Raw genomic sequence first — 23,692 nt, forward strand, 5'->3', positions numbered from 1 at the left:
CTTCGGGTTAGGCCTCTGAATTAGCGAAATTAGCGCCTGGATCCCTCCTAACTTCTCCATGATACAGATACAGAATCCACCACCAATATTCATAGTCATCAATGTTTGTAAATGTCTATGAATATTCAGACAGACGTAAAAAATCCTGGGACTCCTATCCTACTCGACCGAAACCTCTGCTTGGATAATGGGGAATAGTCCCATGCCACATTTGGTATAAACACTAGGGCACCTGACCCAGAAATGCAAGATAAATTGATTGACTCAATTGGCCAATCAGGCGGTCATATTTTGTAATGCAGTGCTCCCATTGGCTGTCACAACAAAAAAAAACACACTGAAGAACCGCCTGGGGGTATTTGCCTACTCTGCCTTTGTGCCAAATGTCTGGTCATTTGGTTTCAACCAGACAGAGATGAATCGATTTGAAGACTTGACAGGAGAAGGAGAAGAAACCTCACAAAAACAATATGTTGAGCCCATACCTATAGTATGGGTTCAACATAATGAGTTTTTTTTTTATGTTTCGTAATGCGCCTAACCCTCATGCAGACCCACATACCGCTTTACTTGTATTTCCCCTGTATTCATAAGCAGAAAAAAAGTTCTGTCCAGTCGTATCCAAGTATCATTAAAAAAGAAAACTGACTTTTGTTCAGCTGCACCTACACTGCAATATTTCGACATCGTTGAAAATCGCACATTTTCTTTCTTCACAGTGCATAATCTAGTCTTTGATGCTGAAAGTATTCCGCGGAGAGATATGAATGACCGCTGTGTGATGTAGATGAGAAACGTCCTGGACCCTGTCCTGTACCATTCATATTCAGTGAACAGACGCTGCCATCAGGTGAGGTTTGTGGTTTAATGTCTTCCCTTGTTGCTGGCGTCAGTTTAGCTCAGTTGTCTTGTCCTTACTCTAACCGTGTGTTTGCTAAACTGTTGAGCTATAACGTTAACATGTTGATAAGAAGAAGAACTTTGCGCGTAACTTCATGTGGGATGCTGAGCTAGCCTAGAGCGGTGCTAGCCGGGGAGGTAGCCGTGGCGAGGAGACTTGGGAGCTATATATTACGTATAATAGGTTTGGATTCAAGGCTACCGCAATATTTCAGGTGGAATATTCAAATTGCCAACCGTTTCAAATCAACCAGACCAGACCTATTTGCGGGAAGGGGACTCGGGAGCATTTTCAAATTTCCAAATTTTATCCAGTTGCTTGAGCAACTATTTTTGCCGTAACGTGGTTAACGTTATCTTATTACCTGGATGTCTAGCCTTCAATTCATCAACGACGTTACGTAACAGTACAATAAGCTAGTTCGGAGTTGCTACTAGGCATGTGCAGTTTCAAAAGTGAAGGCCCCGGCTTGTAAACAGTGCTTGTCTTCACATTGTCTAGATTTGCATAACAATTCCCAGACCTTCACCTTTGACACTGGACATGCGTAGTAGCAACTCCGAACTAGCTTATAGCACAGTTGATTATTACCTTGGAGTCCATGAAAACTCTATACCCTCAACTGTTACAAAATAAAGGCAGCAAAATAAAGACTTTTTATGATCTGACAAGACACGGGACAGCATGTACAATGTATGTAACTGATAAGCTAGTTCGGAGTTGTTACACTGTTGTGCAGTGTCAAAGGTGAAGGCCCCCCAGACGTGAACAAAACCCGGCGGGGCGTTGTTATGCAAATCTAGACAATGTAGAGACGAGCACTGTTTTCAAGCCCGTGCCTTCACCTTTGACACTGCACATGCGTAGTAGCAACTCCGAACTAGCTTATTGACATACATGCTGTCCCAGTGTCTGCATAATTAATGTAGAAAGTGGGCAGTGCATTTGTGTCTGTAATTACCAAGGAAACAGGGTCTTTTGGGCATCCACTGCAAAAGGAGGGCAATTTATTTCTCTATTTCTTAGTGTAGGGCATCTTCTGCCCACCTGATAGGTAATATACTGTGAAGTATGTTTATAATTGACTACCCTCCCTTGCAACCGGACATGTATACAATAAAATGAGTCTGAGTGTTGGTGGTACAGTTCGAGAGGCTGGTTCGGTCCAGCTTGTCCCCGCTCGAGTGGTCAATTACTTGGGATCTACCTCGCGCATGCGCGCGGCGATCCCATCACAATAAATCATTCCAGTCACAGTCTGGAGGATCCTAAAAGACCTCCCAGTCATACTTACATTCTATGTCACTTTTCTCACTCCACCAAGGTGTAAAAATGGATACCTGACTTTGGTTGGGGATGTTAAAGGGAGTGGAATAGTATATGCCCTACGTAGTCACAGTTGGTAAATTTACAACCCATTGCTCCTGGAGCCTCAAATAGGCTATGGGACTATCTTTACCTTGCATCTTTTAACCCTTAGTTTGCACATATAACTCTATAAACATTGTTTATGGCATAACATGTATCTGATGTGCCCACAGCTGTCCCCCCCCCCATACATTCCAGTGGTGGGCTGCGAGGACGACACGTCCAACTTCGAGCGGTTTGAGCCGGAGCTGCGCCTGCCCAACGTGGAGCTGGAGATCAGCGGAAAGGACCTCCCCTTCGTCGGCTTCACCTTCATCAAGGACTTATCTGGACCTCTGACTAGGCACAGGTGGGAGACATTTACTTCTCTAAAGCCCCTATTGCACTGTATTGCATGTGTACTGCGCCACTGGTAGTGGTGTGGGTTCAACTACAAAATACCTCCTGTTCATTAGCTTCACCTTTATAAATAAGAACCTGTCTGGAGCCCTTACTCATCACAGGTGAGGAGACATGTTAGTTAGTTAGTTAAAGTAGAGGCCAGATCAGCGGAAAGGACCTCCCCTTCGTCGGCTTCAACTTCATCAAGGACTTAAATGTCTGGACCTCTGACTAGGCACAGGGGGCAGACATACTTCCAAGGCTCGAAATACTGGGTGCATAGTCACTTTTGTTCAGAGATGTCCCTGTGGCACAAGCGGTAGCAACTGGTGGAAGGTCCAATTATAGATATTGAACTTGAAGTCGTGGAAATTCAAATCCAAGTTCTGAAGAGAGGCAGCCAAGTTTGTAAGCAGGTGTTGTTCACATTATACTTTTAGATTTAATGTTGTGCACCCAAAGTGTGTCCTGTGCAGCTGAATTTTTAGGTTAAGCACACTAGTGCACCTTTTCCCCAAAATGAATTTCGATCCCTAATTTGTCATAGGTACTGATAAACATCAGCGATATAGTCTAAACCACTTACTCTGACATCTAAACTCTATTGGACATTTTCCACATTTTGTTTCACAACAGGTCGACAGCAGCAGTGAACTCACAACAGGTCGACAGCAGCAGTGAACTCACAACAGGTCGACTGCAGCAGTGAACTCACAACAGGTCGACAGCAGCAGTGAACTCACAACAGGTCGACAGCAGCAGTGAACTCACAACAGGTCGACAGCAGCAGTGAACTCACAACAGGTCGACTGCAGCAGTGAATTCCGTGAACTCGCCAGTCTCCAGTGCCTTGGTTGAGAAGCGCCTCGTGCAGAAGACAAGAGAACTACAAGATCTGCAGGTTAGACAGTAGATTATTACCTCCATGAAAAATGGAGATATAGTTTTGGGTGTGTCTGTTTGTGTTTCCGCACTACTCTAGTCAGCATAACTGAAGAACCTCTGGATGGATTTCAATGATATTTGGTATGTGGGCAGGTGTTGAGAAGCCGAAGTTCAAGGTTGATTTTTGGCCGCCTGGTATGTGACCTTGGTACTGCAGCAGAACTTCCGTTTTTGTATCTTTTGACCTGGACGTGCTATGGTTTTGATTTTTGGGTGGCGGATAGCTTGTGATGTAATAAAGAAGTGGTGCAGGTTTGGGCTCCCAAGCAGCTTGTTATTACTGTAGTAAGTAGTATCAGGTATTTGATTATGTTGCTGGGGGTTCCTGATGTATATATAGGGGTGGACAATAGTTAGCTTGTCTTTACACCATGTTTCCAGGCAGCTTTAATTGTCAAGCGGATTCACAACAATGTCGCAATAATGTTTTGAGACTGCACACCTCAAAGTCCTTCTTGACACAGTCTGATAACTTCATTCAAGCTTTCCTCAGTCTACCACAGCCTCTGTTAAGCTGGAAGATAAATTTAAAATGCTATGATTTTGATAATCATATAATATGATACAACTCTTTTTTTAAAATTAGAAGTTGAAATACAATGATTGTCAGAGATTAAGGATTTAATTTGTTCTTTTCAAAGACTGACTGTGGCAAAGAACACGACTTATTTAGACTTTAATGATGTTTCCACTTTTACCGCAGGAAAAGTGCCATCAGCTGGAGACCAAAGAGGCTGCTCCCTGAGGAACACACTCAAGTCAAACTACGGTCACAACTGACGGAGAAAGACTGAGCTTGGCCACTCAGATGGAGATGGAGAGGGATAGCATAGAACAGATGGTGGACTACCAGCGCGGTCTGGAGCTGGAAAGAAATCACCTTGCCCAGACGGATGATATGAAAGCCATCAGTCTGTTGGAGGAGGTGCAGCAGCAGGGGAAACTGGCTCAAGAGCTGCAAGAACAGAAGTTTAAGTAAGGTTGTTCTTGAGCTTTACAAAATAACTTCAGCAGGGTGTCATCTTCAGTGAAAATGGCAAGGTGGTCTCGTGGTTAGGGTTGTTGACTTGAGGATCTAAATTTAAAGATTTTGGGTTCAAATCCCTAGCAGGTCCCAATGTTGTGCCCTTGAGAAAAGCACTTAACATCATACACCCCAAGTGATCTTTATGATCCAATGCTAAAGGAGCATACATGAAACTTCGTAAATCATAAATGTGTGTCACTAGCATGCACAGAGCGCAGTCCTTAGCATGGGATGTCAAGCTGTGGTCGGAGCTAACTGTTCATTGTACTTGTTGAAATAAAGAGCTTGGGGGATTTGCCTCCTACAATGAACCTGTGAATACTGCACATAGCATCTGTCTTATCTGTCATGACCAGTGCAAGATTAACTCTTCAGTCACATAAACTGGTCCAGAGCCAGAGTCACTAAACATTGGACTATTCACACTACATACACTAAGTGCTGTGCTGTTTTCTGTTCCAGGGCTGAGCTCAACGCCCACCTCCAGACGATCTCCCAGCTGAAGCACGACCGGTTTGTGGCGGCCAGGAGGGCCAAGACGTTGGAGACAGAGCTGAGACAGGAACAAGATGCACTGGAGGCCTCCAAACAGAAGGTGGCAGAGCTGCAGACTAAAGTGACCAAGGTGAGCAATGGCTCTGTGCAGGCATCAGTGGGTCAACATGCGGGTTAGAATGCAACAGGCCAGCGGTGGGAAATAGTTTGACTGACACAATACATGTATGTAATATGAGAATGCTAAAGATCCTCCACCTATAATACTGTCTAGAAAATCGTAGACAAGCTAAACTTTGTCCAAGACAGCAAGTCAAGACTCACGAAGTGCAGCCTTTTTCAGGTTTAAATGAATCCATCACTCAGGACACCAGATCACTTCACAGATGGTCAGCAATTGGTCAAAAGTGGCAGGAAGTTTACACAGTCTATCGTCGCTAACTTTCAACACAGTGACACTAATAGAGTAACCTCAATCTTATTGTGTTGAAAAATTGTGTTGCTTTCACAAAGATTTCTGATATATTTCTCTTTTATTTGTTTAGCTCACAGCAGACAGCATAGCCAAAACAAGTGAGCTTCAGGAAAAGGTTGGCAGAATATATTATCATGATATTAAGTGCACTGTATCTGATGATAGTTGAAATGATGAAATATATTATATATCTCACCTTTGGAGTGATCAGTTACCAGTATGTAGTCTTCTGTCCAAATCATTCTTCATAACACCTGTCAAAGACAGGTATCTTAGAAGTGGGTACCCGTACGGAAAAAAGTCAGGTATGGTCCAGGACTCAAGGTCCATGTATTTTCATAATCAGCATCTAATGGCAGATTTAACAACAGAAATTGACAACAATGTGTGGGATGGAAAAAAATTTAAAGCTGTTACAGCCCTGATCTAAATACAATTTGTCAGTGGTAGAAATACTTTTTTTTCCGGCTGAGTGCTCTGCAATATTGCCGAATGTCAAAATTTTGTTCTGCAATTTGAAAATATTTTTGCAAATATACAAGCCTCTATACTACAACCTTTTCAACCTAATAATGCCTATTAAATATTTTTAGCATATCTAGCTTACTAGCAACAATGCTGTAATTTTTGATTCTCTCATTCTATCTTTGATTTTTACAAGCAAAGTTTGAAACAGGAAAAAACATAACATGTGTGTGAAAAACTGAACCATTGAATCCCGATCCTGATTTTTTCATTCTGCAAAATTGCAAATTGTTTAATTTTTCTTCTGCAAGCTTGAAAATCTTTCTGCAAATTGCAGGCTGCAGGTGGGTATTTCAAAGACTGCATGTCATTGACTGTTGTACAACATAACATACAAGTCATGTACAGTCAAACGTGTGTTAGCAGTCACCTGCATGGACATACAATCATGTAGTAGCCACCTGGCCATAGTTGTCATTTTACTGAGAGTAATTTCATCATTAAAACTAATCCTGCTAAATTTATGAAAGAAAAGAGCATGAACGGATCCACTTTTCCAATGAGTACCACGGTACTAACGATAATGGTACTAGAAGCCTAAACCAAATTGTAAGCAAAGGAACTCCTCACAATGTTTTGTTTGAAAACCGGCCGAAAACAAACAATAAGTGGCAACTAATTAAGGAACAGTCATTTGTTTCAAAATGTTGTTAACTATATTGGTGGCGTTTAGTTCATTTTACATGGCTAAATTTCGTTTGTTGTCGGTGACACATGGATCAAACTTCCAAAACTCAATCTCTTCAAAGCTGCCCGAGCACAAGTCCGTCGTTTTCGAGTTCTCTGGGTGATTGTGAAGAGTTCGGGGAAGCTGACGAACTTATAGTAAACTGAATGTTTCAACTGCTTCTTAGTTTAATTTGCATCCCATCATTTCTATATTTATTGAATCAGATATACTGTATATTGTATTAGAACAAAAATAAGGAAACAAAAATTGAACTGTAGCTGCTGTAGATGTTATAAGCTGCCTGTCTAAGTATAAACAAGGAGGTTATATAGACCTTGGTATAAACTTAAAGCCTCGTGTCACTAATTGCTCGAGTCGACCTTTTCTCCACATAGTGGTCACCTGGCCATAGTGGCCAAATTGGCTCAGTCCCTTGAGTGACCACTACAGACAGGTTTGACTGTACAATGTACCTCCTATTTCTATGTATCTCCTCAGGGCCTCTGTGAAAAGGAAGCTTACCTAGAAAAGGAGCGGGCTCTTCAGACCAAAATCAAATTCCTTGAGAACAAACTGAAAATGGCCGAAGCCAAACAGTGCGTAGGAGAACAGGAAGCCATCAGACTTCGAAAGGTAATGAGCCAGGTCTTGTTATTATCTCCATGAAAAATGGAGATCTAGATATAGTTTTGGGTGTGTCTGTCTGTTTGTCTGTCTGTTTGTCTGTTTGTGTTTCCGGACCACTGTAGTCAGCATAACTCAAGAACCACTTGATGGATTACGATGATATTTGGTATGTGGGCAGGTGTTGTGAAGCCAAAATTCAAGGTCAATTTTGGGCCCCCTGGTATGTGATCTTGGTACTGCAGTAGAAATTCCATTTTTGTATCTCTTGACCTGTATGTGCTATGGTCTTGATTTTGTGGTGGCAGATAGCTTGTGGTGTAATGAAGACGTGGTGTGGGTTTGGCCCCCCTAGCAGCTTGCTCTGGAACTGCAGGGGCGTTATCGTGAAAATCGTCTAAGGAGAATAACTGAACAAAGGAACGATGGATTTCCATGATATTTAGTATACAGGTAGTTTAGACAGATGTACACAATGAAGTGCAAATTATGTTAATTATGACTTAATTTGCATAACTAATGAGGTAAATGTATATTTGCAATGTTTTCCATTATCAGACTCAAATACATGTAACATATGTAGTTTATGGAAAGTGGATCATCAACAGTCAGATACTTAGTATGCAGGTAGCTTAGACAGAGATATACATAATGAAGTGCAAATTATGCACATTGTTGCATAGCTAATGAGGAAAATCTATATTTGCAGTGTTTTCCATTATCAGACTCAAATACATGTAACGGGGGTTGCCCTAACTCATGACACGCCCTAACACGTGACGGATTTTTTTGTGATCTTTTTATGCATAAGTATGCCATGTTTGTGTCCACTGACTATGCTCATAAGAAAGGTAAATAAACCAAGTTCATGCACATAATTATTATTTGCATTCAAAACATATCTGTACATATTTATTTCTTGTTTTGTCGAGAATAGTATTTTGACAATGATGGCAACGCTGAGTAGAGGTTCACTGCGTAGCTAGACGGCCCGGCACCTAAATATACGACCTGTGCCAAGCAGATACACAACTATCATACACATAAGAAATATAACTTCATAAAACAAACAAAAAATTGGGTCTTTATGTGTTTGTTGAGAAGAAAACTGACCAAAGAAAACAACGTAAACATTGCCGCCGTCTGGCCACGTTGTTTTCCCGCCATTTTTGGGGGCCGTGATGGTGGTGGGCGGCGATTCAACGCACAGCTTTGTAACGCTCTAACATGTGATTGGTACCATCTATGAAAAGGAAACTGAATACAGAGATGGCTAAGATATTTCCCAATAAGTAGACTGAGTATTGTTGATGTAAGCGGTGTCGTTTTTTCGTAATGATTTTGTAAGTCGGGTCGCATGCCAGACGTACGTCGGGCTGCGCGCACAGTGCGTAGTAGCCTATTTCCCGTGAAAACATGAGCTGGGATGCGCTGGATATAGCCCCTCTGACATGACGACTGAAAAGTGTACACAGTCAAAATTTTCCGGTCAAAATAAAGCTAGAATATAGCAGACTTCAAGCCTTATTTACATTTCCCAAACTTCATCACCAACTTCCAAAGAGAGCAAAATTACCAAAGCGTAATAAGTTAGGCACACTATCTGGTGTAGCACTAAATCAGAAGGTACATTCTTCAAAACGTCTCAAAGCTTTCTTTAGATCAATGTGTTCAAAATTCATTCATTAAAACATCACCATTCTCTGGCAACCAGCAATGGAGCGCTGTGACTTCGATCGCGTAAAAAAAATCACATGTTTGGGCGACTCCCATTAACATTATGTAGTTTATGGAAAGTGGAGCATCGACAGATACCAATTATGCAAATAAATTCCTATTTTGCATAATTAATGCAAAAACACCATAATTCATCTCTAATTGGAAAATTACCGGACTGTCAATATTGCAACATGTGTAAGTTAGATAAAGGTGTTTATGACCAAGCATATATTATGCAAATGTGTAAGTCATTTGCATGAATAGAATTGTTCATGGAGATATGTGGTCGTGGAACTATTGTTCGGGTATTGTTATGATGTTACAAGCTCAACCGTTTCTGTTACAAGAATATTCATCAATCAGTGACTTAGAAAAGGTAACGAGATGTGCACCTCAAAATTTTCAATATCTATTGTACATCTTGATCACGGAGTGACCTTACGTAGTCTTGCTAGAACATGAGACTCGAACGAGACTTGTGAAGATCCTTCCTGCCTCCCCTGTCTCCTTGCGGAGCAGGGGTAAGTACCGACCTGAAGTTAGCAGCCCTTTCGGCAGCCGATTCCAGCAGCCGATTCAAAAGGCCATTCCAGCAGCCGATTCAGCTATAGGAAAGCTAGCAGCTGGTTCGGATGCACCATTACTCACTATATTTGCTGACCTTTTGAATCGGCTGCTGGAATCGGCTGCCAAAAGGGCTGCTACCGTAACTTCAGGTCGGTGGGGTAAGTAGTACTGGGCTCCCAACCTTCGATACGGTTCATCCCAGCACGTTCCAACTGGATGTGGACTGCCTTTCTGCTGTGAATCTTTTTTGAGCTGAGAATTATCATTATTTACTGTCTTGGTGTAATTTGCAGAGGGTAAGGGGAAAACCCTGTATAGGTACCCGTATAGGTATACCCCATTTGGGGCCCCAACAAGCCAGGAAACACGCTATGACGGCCGCCATATGAGGCTACCAGAACGGCTGTTTTTTTACGTTCTCCACATTGATATAAGACACAAACAGTTGACTATACTCGGTCAGAGAATAGCTGAATATTTTACGATCTTTTTATTTCTATGAATGACGGAATTTTGGTATATACGGAATTTGCGAAGTTCGTAGATCTTCGTACGGAGCGACTGTCAGAACGTGCGAGTACCGATCTCGGAGACCTTTCAACTAAACCCGTTCTGAAAAGGTTTAATACGGAAAAACTACAGGAAACGCCTCATGCTTAAGACAGAGACCGAGCACGGCATATTCAGACAAATCACGCCGAATGGCTGTAATGTTTGTGTCGCAATAAGTGGGTTACTTTCCGCCTAAGCGGCTAGTTCGCACATGTGTCATGGCTAACCTTCCGTGCATCGAGAACGGCGTTTCTTGTAGGTTTTACGCAGGTTTACTGGCAGCTCCAGCCGAACAGATCATGAGTATTGCATCTGAAGATAATGAAAAGCGGAATGGTTGATAGTTTGAGTGTTTTTTCTATTTCTTTTCAGAACGGGTTTAGTTGAAAGGTCTCCGAGATCGGTGCTCGCACGTTCTGACAGTCCCTACTTAACTTCGCAAATTAAGTATTTTTCAAAATTCCGTCCTTCATAGAAATCAAAAGATCGTAAAATATGATTGTTCAGCTATTTTCTGACCGAGTATAGTCAGTTTAGTTTATTCAGAAAAGCAGTCAGCTCGCAGTCAACTGTTTGTGTCTTATATCAATGTGGAGACCGTAAAAAACAGCCGTTCCGGGTGCCCCATATGGCGGCCGTCATACTCATAGCGTGTTTCCTGGCTTGTTGGGTCCCCAAATGGGGTATACTGGTATAACTATACGGGTACGGGTACCTATACAGGGTTTGGAGTTGTAGTGTTTCAGACAAAGCATACATTCTTTTATTTCCTGGAATGGCACAGACAGGAGAATCAGATGGAGGAGGTCCAACATCAGAACCAGCAGCTGACAGCACAGAAGCGCCGCCCAGAGGAGCAGGTCAGGAAGTGCAGGGAGACAGGCTGAAACTGGAGTTGAAGAACAAATCATCCCTACTGTCAGAGAAGACGGAGGTAGCTGTAACATTACAATCTCTCTGTTCACGCCAATAAATATAAAGTTGTTATTGTCAAGAAAAGTTGTGGATCAGCATGCAGAAGCCAGAGGCTGTATCTGGCAGTACGTGAAGTTGAACATCTCTTTAGAAATTAGAGCATGCCGGCACTGTGACTTATTTGTATTCAATATACATGTAGTAAACATTTACTGTAATTCTTGTTAATGGTAACTAAATTTTAGCAACTTTCACGATCTATATTCAACTGATAAAATTTCATCATCGCAAATATTTGGTCACTCTTCCTGCTGAAGTTCCCACCATTGAAATTAAATGCAGTGTATTTAATAATCATGTCGGGATACAAAATGTATTTTGTGTTACAGGTGAGTCAGCTGGAATCCAGCCTGAAGGTGTTGAACATTCAGCAGACAGAACAGACAGAGGTGGAGATTGATAGGTGAGAATGGTCTGTTGAAAAATACTGTAAAATGCATTTAAGTTCGCATGATTTTTATTTAGCACTAAGGCGAAAATGGAGTGTTTGCGGTGGTTTTAAGTTCGCGGCAGCGCTATAATACATACTGCTGCAGTATTGGACAAAAAAGTTCACAGTGGTTTTTGTTCGCGGTGAAACGTCGCCGAGAAAACCGCGAACATAAAGCCACCGCGAACATTTCTGCATTTACAGTTAGTGTAATACAATGTACAATGAGAGGACATCAGAGGAGATCATCGCAATAAGGATTATGCGACTCCGTCTACGTTTGTATTTTGAAATGACGATTTTTGGCGAATTTCTATTATTTTTTATCAAAAATTTGCCAAAAATCGGCATTTTAAAATATAAACGTAGACTCGCATAGTCCTTCATGTATTACTATCATGTGCATTTCTGCATTAGTAATATTGATAAACATCAAAGTACAAGCCAAGGAGAGCCTTTTTTCTAAAAATGGGCGTGGCCTTATAACTCTTGATGACGTAATCATGACGTCATACCAATTTGCATAAATTATCATCTTGCTATACGGAACTACCTGAAAAAAAATCAAGGTTGTGGAAGGTTTATAAAGGATGATAAATGTTTTTTTCAATAACATCCCCAAACTCCTCAGCCAATTGAGTGGCCTTTAAACCATATCTTAGATGCACATTGACAGTTTCACTACTGTGTGGTAATTTTCTTAAGGTTGAAGATTAATTACATGTATTAGATGTAATTATACACATGTATTAGATGTTCCATGATGGATGATTGATTGTACTATATCATATATAAGTATCACAAGATCACGAACATCTGATAGTTTTATTACGTAACCTTAAAGTGCATGTTTCTCTTCCAGGAGTCCTGAGGAATTGAAGCTTTATATAGAAGAGGCTGACATCACACAGTCCACAGTTGTCAAACAAACAAAAATTCCACAAAGCTCCCTTAGTGCTTTCATCCACCAGTCGAGGCCACTGAAACCTAAGCACCAAAGAGCTCTGAATGCGTGGTGGTTCAGAAAGGAAACTTCAGCATGTAAGAAAATGTTAGGGTGCAACAACATGCTTGATCATTAGAAAACAGCAGACATACAGTAAACGCTTTTCACTGTTTATCTGCTGTTTTTAATGGTTATCATGACTTGTATTATAGTAATTATTGTTTTTTGCACTGTAACTTTATGTTCACTGTTTTCACAGTCAGAACTGAATTGTGAATTTATCATCGCCGTGAAAAACCTGTTGTAATTATTTTGATTCCATCACACAGCCGTTTTGTAATTCACTTGCTACCATGAAAATTTCCATTCTTTCACCATTGAATATTGCTACCGTGAAGATAAAGTGAATTACAGTATATTATTTGAAAGCTTGACATATTTTCTTTTGAAAGTGCCCTGAGCAATTTTCAGGGGATAACAATTGAAGTATTCAGGATTAATCTTCTTCTTCTTTGGCAGTCCAGTCTCGGAAGACTATCATCATAGGATTAATCAATCTGTATGAAATTGACCTTACATATTAGCACATTTATACATCATCACATTTGCATCATTATTTCGATTTTCATACTTTGGACATTTAAAAAGGGCAGTCAGCAAAATCATTTTTTTATTCATTGCCCAGAATCCAGCCGTAACCGTTTTCTGTTCACAATTTTCTTCAACTTCCGATTGCATGACATCACAATATCCAAGCACATTGCGTTTGGGACTCATTGGTCAGAATTACATGTGTTTGGAAGATTTGGCTGGTCTTTTAAGCTTTAATTTTCAATGAGTTCACAACGACACAGCATCTTTAATTCACGATGGCCAATATGCAATGGGATAGTGTTGTTTAGATTTTGTTAAACTACAGACAGAAATCACTCAAATTGATTTTGAAAATACAACGTTCAAAGTCCTAATGATGGAATTGTTGTAAAGGTAATTGATAACATAAAAAATAACTGGTATAATTGACAAAAATCAAGTTTTCAAACTGTATTGTGTAGAGTGTAATCCTGTCTGTACTGTGACAACCTGTCTACACAGACTGAATTTTATCGGCCCTCTGAGTGGCCTTCTTAGGCAATTTCTTACTCTTCTACAAAAGTATCAGCCATTTGTAACATATCATCACGAATGTACAGTGATGTAAAGCTTTGGCTCTTTAAGAATACTTTCTTTCAAGACTTGGACTGCTTGAAAAGGGTAACGGCAACACATTTATGAAATTTTTTTGTACTTTATGTTAAAAAAAAAAACTCCGGCAGTTCAGAAAATAAAACATCCCTTCATTTCTTCCTTCGAACCAGGAATGCCTACAACCCTTCCATGGCGGCAGCTTTTTTGACCACGATGGACAGCCGTACTGCGGGATCACTACCACGCCAAGCACGGCTCGCTCACCTTTTTGCCTGGGTCTGCAAGAAAAAAAATGCACCGGCATTGGTTACAGTGTAATGCAAACTAAGCTGGCAATGCTAGACTAGTATTTGACCTTTTTTGTGCTATTGCATAAAACTTCTTGACTGCTGTTGAACTACATTGTATCTATTTGTATGTGTATTTACATGTGTTTATTTAGTACATGTGAAATGAGAAGGGGTAGCGAATATCTGTGAAATGTTATATTTGATTCCAGTAGGTGATATCTGGTGGGGAAGCAGGGATTAAAATTGCTGGTGATGCCAAATGGTTACAGGCAGTTTTCCCGGGAACTCAATAGGAGAAAATTGTACAAAGTTGCATTATATAATTATGTATGTATCATTTGGTTTGTTGGGTAAACCTCACAGTAGAGTATATATTACCTACTTTATAAGAGATATTGCTGATAGCAAATAAAGAATGATTTCCTAAGAGTACCACAGAGTAAAGTTATGTCTAAGTTTGATAATAAACTATAGGAGAAAATGTGTACAAAGTGGCATTATATATGTATGTATCGTTTGGTTGCTTGGTTTGTTGGGTATTTATGTTGTATAAAAATCTTAAAAGTTTTTTTTTCCAATATAGTTTATTGTGAATAATTCCAACTAAATGTGGTAGGGTCTTACAATGTACTTAGCATTTAGTTGCATATTGGGTTGGCTTCATGTGTATACGGAGCATCAGGTGGTAGAAGGAACAGCCATATTATTATCTGTAACGTGACACCAATTTAGGGACCATACGATATTTAGCGGGGGGGGAGGGGTGGTGCACTGGAAGTCCGGTCAAAAAAATTTTCCATGACCCTCCCCCCCATTTCAAAAAATTTTTCCATGACCCTCCCCCCCACCTCGAAAAAATTTACCATGACCCTCCCCCTACAGGTATCGTGTAAAAATGGTAGAAAAACGACCCCCATTTATAAAACAACTACTATATGGACATCGGGCGTCCACTTGGGATAGCTGACGCATGCTATAAAACAAGAACCGGGAACCAGCGGTTGTCGGTACCAGAGGCGATAGCAAAAAAATCAAATTGCATAGGGGGCAAGACAGTTGAGAAAATTTTGAAATCGGGACCCTTTGAACTGCTATATGAGAGACAAATTTTGCTGGAAGAGTAAGCTAAGTTTAATCAAGCAGATATATAGACATCTCTATTGTAAAAACAAATACAGCTTGATTTTTTGGGGATGATGCCCTCCGACATATTTTTCGCCGCGGGAGGCGCGACATGCACCCGCAGGAAAATCTAAAAATCTTTAACCATTAAAATGCTATTTCCCGAATTTTGATGAACAAATTTTGCTGGTAAACAAAGTAAGTTTAATGACCCAGGGGCGAAGCCTCCCGGAAGCTCTTGCATTTTTAGGCTATTGAGAAGGCTTCTTTTTCAGTTTTGAGGGTTATATTTATGATAATCATGGTAGCCAATCAATTTCTATTCTCCACAGGACCTTGACATACAATACTTAAGTTTAGGTGAAACCGTGAAAGACAACTAAAATCTCAGAAACAACAATATCAATAGTTTATTCAAGGAGATTTTAACCTCGCTGGTTTATTTAGCTACTCAAAAATATCAATAGTCGATACCAGTTCTCGTTTTTTTTGCTGTGTCCGTCTTCTCCAAAGTCGAAGCGCTACAATATCGTCGCTGTCAGAAGTTCTCTTCGGTGCGAAATAAGAAGCGATATTCCTGGTATTCCCACGCTTAAACGCTGACATGTTTCCAGAAAAATCGCCGCCGAGGCGGTCGTCCCTCTGCGACGTTACTCTCTCTGCGGCGAAAGTCCCTTTGTCGGCAAAATTTAGAGAAACTTGGCCCGTGTTAATAGAAATCGCGTCACCCCCCTAGATTGCCCAAATATATACGCCGCCGTTCCAGGAAGCCTCCGAAACCGCTGTTCTGCGTCAAATTATAACTACTACAGAAAACGTGGATTTGAAAGTTCAAGGAACGTAAAAATCACCGGTCGCCAGAAGTTCGCTGGTGACTGCCACACGTAGTTCCAACTCACGTATTTTCCCAGGAAATTGCTGCTGATTGACAGTCGGCAGCCTTTGATGACAGTCGCCAAGGCGCCAGAAAGACTAGATGCCCTGGGAACAAGGAAAGTCGTGGGCGGCGCCACAAATTTGAAGCAGCCGAATCGTCCAATCATGGCGAAGCTTATCAATTTAGTTGAAACATTATCTTCCTACTTTGGTAGAAATGAATTTTATGTGCATCAATTCACTGTTCTGGATGAAAAAATGACATATTCTTGCTCCAGAAATTTGTCAGAAATACAGTTAAAAATTAATTCTCTCTCGCACTGACAAAGAAAGGAATATTTTACGTTATTAAATAACAGCTTCTGTGTTGCTCAACTGCGGACTATCAACTTCCAAATAAGGATATTACCCGGAATCTGATACATTTACGGCTGTTCTAATAGTCCGGGACCCACCCCGCTGATCGTCACAGAGAGGCGTACTCGGCCATGTCGGCTACTGTTACGTTTTGGCGCGATGCTGCCGGGTGTACTCTCCAAGCAGAGCATGGGTTTTGGCTGGTTTTTGACGTGTTTTTAGGCGTTTTTGCCGGGCTTTCTATTTTGTCTAGACAAAAAAAAAGATGACAAAGTAGAAAGCCCGACAAAAACGCCTAAAAACACGTCAAAAACCAGCCAAAACCCATGCTCTGCTTGGAGAGTAGCCGGGTGGGAGGGGCTGTGAGATAAGATCGGAGCGGTAAGGCGGGGTGCTAATTTAGTATTTGGCACCTTAGAGCTGATAGCTGGATAGCTTCCGGATCCTGTGAAACAGTGGAGGCGCGTGCTGGACGTGTGCTTCGGCATGTTTACTACGGTAGTTTTGTATTTTTTCGCCGCCACGCTGGGTGAAAATACAGCATGCATAGCGGGCTATTTACAGCGTCAGTTTGTCGGCCCACAGCATAATGTTTATGTAACGTTACAACAATTCAACGGATTCGTAAAAAAAAAGTCCATGACCCTCCCCCCCAACCCAGAATTTTTTTCCATGACCCTCCCCCCCACCTCGAAAAATTTTACCATGACCCTCCCCCCCCAACGCACCACCCCTCCCCCACCGCTAAATATCGTATGGTCCCTTAATCTGATGTTTCTTGGATTTAACAAAAGTTACTAAGTATTAAACTGAAAAGCTACATGAAGATAGACCCTGACTTAAAGATTTGTACCCTGGTACAGACCATGAGTTTCAGGGAGGGCCTGACGGCCAAATACAAGTTAAATTCCTTCCAGCCAGCTTTCGTACGCGTTTTGTCCTCTTGCTTGATTTTCTTTTGATAGTCTCAGAACCTAGGAAAAAATTGGTGTGGCCCTACTTGTGTCAAAGTACATGTACTATCATTGTTATTGTTGTGTAGCTTATAATGATTGGGATGGGCTTTTGCATGCTGTTAATTAACAATTCCACCGTCTTATGTATGGTGTTCTCAATGTTATTCTTATGACGGCATACATGTGTAAGAGAGTAAGGCAGTTGTGCGTATTTGAAACTTGATATCTGGCAGCCATGTTGGACAACAGAAAGGACATAGGAACTGTAGGGGAGGGACCTATTAATAGACATGCGCAGAAAGCCCAGTTTGAAGGTCCAAAACATTTATTTTCTTGTTACTCCGGGAAGGAGGAATACCTCCTTCTGGGAGTATTGGGAATGCATTTTTTTGCGCGTTCGCAGCTATAACTCACGATCCCGTTGTCGCATCGGTGTGTAACTTGGCATATCGTTTGCCTGGTTCGGCGTGGTGATGCACAATAGCTTTGTTACACCATAACTACTTTAAACGTCAATCCAATATCGTAATTGCACCCCTATAATTAATGCTATGTCCCACTACCCTGCCATAGGGACCATGTTATAATCCGTCATGCATGACTGGAATACTTCAGGCAGATACGGGGTATAAATCTTCCTAACTTGCTGTGATCGTATAGTCACTGTTACATTGACAAATAGACAACGTGCATCACCACACGCAACCTAGCAAACGATATACCAAGTTACATACCAATGCGGCAACGGGAATTGTGAGTTTTAACTGCGAACATGTGCAGAGTGCTCTCCAGTCTGTGTATTAAGTATGCCGTGTCCACTCTAAACTCGCATACAGTATGTGCGCACGGGACGGACAATGCACTTTTACGCACAGTGTGAAAATGGCAAATCTCTGGACCTTCAAACTTACCACACTTGTAGTTTATAATACGGAGGCTGTGACAATGTAAAAAGTTTACGCAGGGGATGAAAGATTGTTGAGAAATATCTCTCAGAAAAGTGCGCGTGCCAGTGTCACTTCCGGGTGGTTAGATCCGGTGACCTTTGACCTTCGAGCTTCGTGAAATGTTACGATAATATAAATTAGCCTTCTTTATTGCAAATAGCTTGATAGCTATAGATCAGACCGGCCTGCAATAAATTGTGGAAAGAGGATTTACTGCATATTTGTGATTTCTGATATCTTAGTTGTAAGGCTGAATGGTTCGTTGATAAAGGGGCCATCTAGATCTAACTTTGTGACTTTTCCCGAAATTTCTAGATCCCATCTGTGCCATGCTGTAAAAACATACTTTTCAGCAGGTTGACCACTCCTGTATTGAAAGAAAAAGATAAACAAACACTTTTTCTTTACTTGCTCTAGAACACTACTTGGACTCACTCACTGCAGAGATGCAATTTGTGTGGGTCAATACTTGTACATACTATAAATACTTCACGGAGAATTGTGTCCTACGGACTCTTGTTATTATTTTTGAGAATTTTTTCCTGGTGAACTCTTTGGTCGCTTTTGGCCAGTTTTCAGGCAGGGGGACCAGACATATGTTTACTTTTCAAATCCAGAAAAAAATTGTGACCTTTGCCACTTGTGGTGGTTTAGAATTACATCATCTGGGAGGGGGTTTTCCCGGGCCAGACCAGTGTCTCCCAGCTGCCGGTTCAAAGGTCAGTGGTTGTTTACGTTCGATGGCCAATATCGCTTCAGAATGCAGGAGTCGAACCTCTGCTTTTTGCAAAAACAGCAACTAGACATGTTTGGCTGTTCATTGGGTGGAAGTTTTGGGACATTGAAATACTGGTAAGTGTAGTTTTATGCCTGTTTTTGTTCCTTGTTTATACAGGATCTGAATGGGATCTGATTTCAGCACTCCCTCCCCTGTACCAAAACTGGTATGCTGGTCCATATGTAAGGGGTGTAGGGGTAGCTGTTGTTGACCTTGGCCTTGATGGCGTGTCCCTTACGAAGTTCGTTAGTATAGCTGCGATGTTAGTGGTACGCTCAACCCAAGGGAACACAAGGAGTCGCTACATCGTGAAGACGTTGATCTGTATTCTCTCTACATCGTATCTCCGCAAGACTTCTACTTCAACTCCGACTGACTTCTAGTACATCGGTCCTCTTTATATACCTTCTATCCCCCTACGTTATTTCTTAGAAAAGTTGAGTCACAATGCGTCATTTCCTCTGAGGGGTAGTGGACAGTCCCAAATAAGGCGATGTCCACCCGGAAGCATGCTATGCCCTCCTGGAGAGAAGGTCATTACTTCTTACCGGGTCATTTACTAGCCATCATTCTAATGAAATAGTTGCCCGCCTACACTTCTTCTCAGAACAGGTCATCAGAACAGACGTCATCCTAGGGACATCTTAGAAAGTACCATAACTCAACTAATACTACAATACAATGCTAGCGCACATTATTACACTAGTTATTCACCTTCGAAGTGGTGAATTCTTAGATTTTGTTTTTGGTATACACACTCCTTGGTATACATGACTGTGTGTATGCTGATTATTGTCCTGTGGTATGGCTGTTTTCATGGTTGTTTCAATCCTTAGAATAAAAGTAAAGTTTCCCACACCTATCTTCTGTTTGTATTAGGAGCATACAGTATTACAATGACAAAATCCATAGGCTATACTGTTCACTTAGCTATGGGAAGTTAATCATCATACTGTCACATGACACTAAAATTGTCTAATTCTATCTTGGAAAATTAATCAATCTCAAGATTATTTTTGCTTTTCATGTGTCAGTGAGGCTTCCAATAGTTATTCATCAGATCATCTAACGATCTGCTATTGTACTTGTAATTTTATTGAGGCCTGAGTAAAGGAAAGTACACTTCGTATTTTGTCAAGTTTCACAACAGGAGCTAGAGTTCCACGACCTCATACCTTCGCCAAGTGATTTTAACCTTTATGACTGACGAATTTAGAAGTGTTTGTCATCAATCATAAATCATACCAATTGATCGTCTTCAGCCAAATAACAGAAGTTGTCCAAAAGTATGAGCTTTAATATCAAAGAAGGTTATGCTAACATTTATCATCAATTATGCAAATGAGGTCCTTATTAGCATAATTTGATTCAACGATGTTCACATTCACCAAACTTTCAAATGCCACAAGTATGAAGTTGCCATCATTTACCTGTATCATGTATCAATCATAGCAGTTTCTTTTTAATTATGCAAATTACGCATACAATTGCATATTTTCTATCTTTTAAAATTCCTCTCTTCCTTAGTTACGTATGTCACATATTTGAATAGTAATATCATGGAACACAGCGGGCTTGTAAAATTGTCTCATTAGTTATGCAAATTAGAAAATCTGATTTGCATAATTACATCCAATCATACGATAATCTACTTCTGTTACATCACGTAAGCTATCTACATACCAAAAATCAAGACCATCCATCATGCCCATCTTGAGTTCTCATTAATCATGCAAATATTTCTCTTCTCCTCCTTAGTTACATATGTCACATGTTTGAGAGTCCTATCAAGGAATTTGGCGGATGTTTAAACTTTCCTAATTAATTATGCAAATTAGATACTTATCTGCATAATAAGTATCTAATCATGTACATCATCACTCAAGCTATCTACTTACCAAAAATCAAGACCATCCATCAAGCCCATCTTTAGTTATAGTATTTTCTCATTGATTATGCAATGAGGTCATCATTTGCATAGTTGATATCTATTAATATTTCTCTCCTCCTCAGTTACATATGTCACAAGTTTGAGAGTCCTATTATGGAATTTGGCGAATGTATAAACTTTCCTCATTAACTATGCAAATTAGATACTGATTTGCATAATAAGTATCTCATCATGTACATCATCACTCAAGCTATCTACTTACCAAAAATCATGACCATCCATCAGGCCCTTCATGAGGTCCTTGAGTTATTCCATTTCAAAGTCTGAAGCAAAACCGGCTCCTGCAGTTCCAAAAAAGCCGATAGGGGGCCCAAACCTAGACCACTTACTCCCTGTCCAAAGAGCTATCTACCACTCAAAAATCAGAACACGAGATAACAAAACAGGAAGTTCCGCTGCAGTACCGTAACAAGCCGCTAAGGGACCCAAAATCTATTAATTTCCATGTCTCTTCAAGACCTACCCACCTACCAAATATTAAGACAATCCATCCAAGCCTTCTCGAGTTATGCTGTACGTTACATATAAACAAACAAACAAACAAACAAACGCTACCCTCTGCATAACCTTCTCGGCGAAGGTAATAAATAATCACATTGTAGTCTGTAGGCCTGCTAAGATTCTGATTTTCACTTGCTTAGCTGCCCCTCCACTCCTACCAGATCCCTTTCATTAGATCTACTTCTGTTACAATTATGGATGATTTTGTTCTTATTTACCTCTGTAAAAATGAAAACGCCTGGAACGGCGTTCGATCGGCGTTCCAGCTGTTCCTGCCCGTTCAACCTCATTTCCCCCGTTCGGCGCCATTCGTGTCAATTAGCACCCCGTTTGCAAGACTGCGACATGAACGAGCGCGAACGGCACTCGTGTAAAAGGCCGTTCGCGAACGTCCACAATAAAGGTGCGGACGCCTACTGAGCCAGACGTTACACGTGCCCGTTGCTCAAGGCCATCTGTCGGCAAGTGCAAAATTGCATTGCTGTTCCGACATGGCCGTAAGTCCGTAACGCTAACTGTACATCACGGTTGACCGAGCTGGTTAGTCAGGTTCTTTCTCTTCTGAAATCCTTTATTTTGCGTTGGCAGTTTCCAATGATCAGTCTCTCGCTGCTTCTGGTCTATTTAGCTAATTGGTTCCGTATCAGAAGGGGTCCGTCTTCAGGTCAGTGACCCCGGTGAGCCGGGCGGGTGGGTACTCACTGACCCGAACTTCTGAAAATTACGAAGTTCCTGTTTTGAATAACTGAGTGCAATTTATATACAATTGCCAACTGAATTTGTGCTACAAATATGTTTGCAAAGAAGAAAGGTCTCTTGCATTCTTTGTTCAGCGCTAAGCAACCCGACACGCCGCTGGGGCTGCCATCCAAATCTATCACGGTCTCGACGCATCGACGGGTTCATGGAATCATGATTAAAACAAGGAGATTATCGTGCAAATCAGGGCAATTGACAAGTTCATGTACAGTTTTTACACCCACACGAGTCCTCGTTCGTGGCTAGGGGGTTCTGGAGTCCTTCTTCTGTATTTCAATGGTTTAATTGTTGTACATGTTTTATTTTTCAGATACAATTTCCCCCGGAGGCACGCGGCTAGCTATGTGCTACAATTCGGAATATCCAAACTGTCCAGGGTGTTACATGTTTACATCCGGAATATCCGAAATATCCGGAATATTCGGAATTTCCGGAATATCCGGAATATCCAGAATATCCTTAGATGGATCTTCATTTTTACAGATGGATAATCCGGATATTCCGGAGATCCATCTAAGGATATTCTGGATATTCCGGATATTTCGGATATTCCGGATATTTCGGATATTCCGGATATTCCGGATATTCCGGATATTCCGGATATTTTGGATATTTTCGGATATTCCGGATGTAAACATGTAAAACAGTTTATTTTGGATATTCTGGATATTCCGGATATTCCGGAAATTCCGGATATTCCGGATATTCCGGAAATTCCGGATATTCCGGATATTCCGGATATTCCGGAAATTCCGGATATTCCGGATATTCCGGAAATTCCGGATATTCCGGATATTCAGGATGTTCCGGATATTCCGGAAATTTGTTGGCTCCCGAGCTAGGGCCATAGACTGACGTAGACCGCGTTTGTATGTATAAGAAGACCAGCATAACTCAAGAATGCCTGGATGGGTTGTCTTGATATTTGGTATGTTGGTAGGTGAGACCTGAAAATGATTAGATTTTGGGCCCTCTAGCGGCACTGCAGCGGATATTCCGGATATTCCCGATATTCCGGATAATCCGGATATTCCGGATATTCCAGATATTCCGGATATTCCGGATATTCCGGATATTCCGGATATTCCGGATAATCCGGATATTCCGGATATTCCGGATAATCCGGAAATTCACTTATCACTGCAGCGGAAATTCCTGTTTTGATATCTCATGTTTTGGATATGCTATGGAACAGACTTAAATTCCGGATATTCCGGATATTCCGGATAATCCGGATATTCCGGATATTCCGGATATTCCGGATATTCCGGATATTCCGGATATTCCGGATATTCCGGATAATCCGGATATTCCGGATATTCCGGATATTCCGGAAATTCCGGATATTCCGGATATTCCGGATAATC

General features: G+C 41.1%; 1 protein-coding gene across 5 annotated transcripts; it reads left to right on the forward strand.

Annotated features, from left to right (window-relative positions):
- The first annotated feature begins 1,669 nt into the window (after positions 1 to 1,669).
- LOC136432250 (citron Rho-interacting kinase-like) lies at positions 1,670 to 14,656 on the forward strand. Of its 5 annotated transcripts, XM_066423343.1 has the most exons (10): positions 2,413 to 2,618; positions 3,287 to 3,551; positions 4,299 to 4,570; positions 5,085 to 5,247; positions 5,663 to 5,707; positions 7,286 to 7,420; positions 11,034 to 11,183; positions 11,554 to 11,627; positions 12,517 to 12,695; positions 13,959 to 14,074. In XM_066423343.1, coding segments are annotated over exons 3-10 (915 nt in total). In that variant the 5' UTR covers positions 2,413 to 2,618; positions 3,287 to 3,551; positions 4,299 to 4,403; the 3' UTR covers positions 13,961 to 14,074. The 5 variants fall into 5 exon arrangements, with proteins under 5 accessions (XP_066279448.1, XP_066279467.1, XP_066279478.1 ...); XM_066423351.1 differs by lacking the exon at positions 12,517 to 12,695 and having other exon boundaries at positions 1,670 to 2,618; positions 13,959 to 14,656; XM_066423370.1 differs by lacking the exon at positions 13,959 to 14,074 and having other exon boundaries at positions 1,671 to 2,618; positions 11,554 to 11,636; positions 12,517 to 12,631.
- The last annotated feature ends 9,036 nt before the right edge of the window (positions 14,657 to 23,692 follow it).

This window comes from Branchiostoma lanceolatum, chromosome 1 (assembly GCF_035083965.1).
Source record: "Branchiostoma lanceolatum isolate klBraLanc5 chromosome 1, klBraLanc5.hap2, whole genome shotgun sequence".
Taxonomy (NCBI): domain Eukaryota; kingdom Metazoa; phylum Chordata; class Leptocardii; order Amphioxiformes; family Branchiostomatidae; genus Branchiostoma; species Branchiostoma lanceolatum.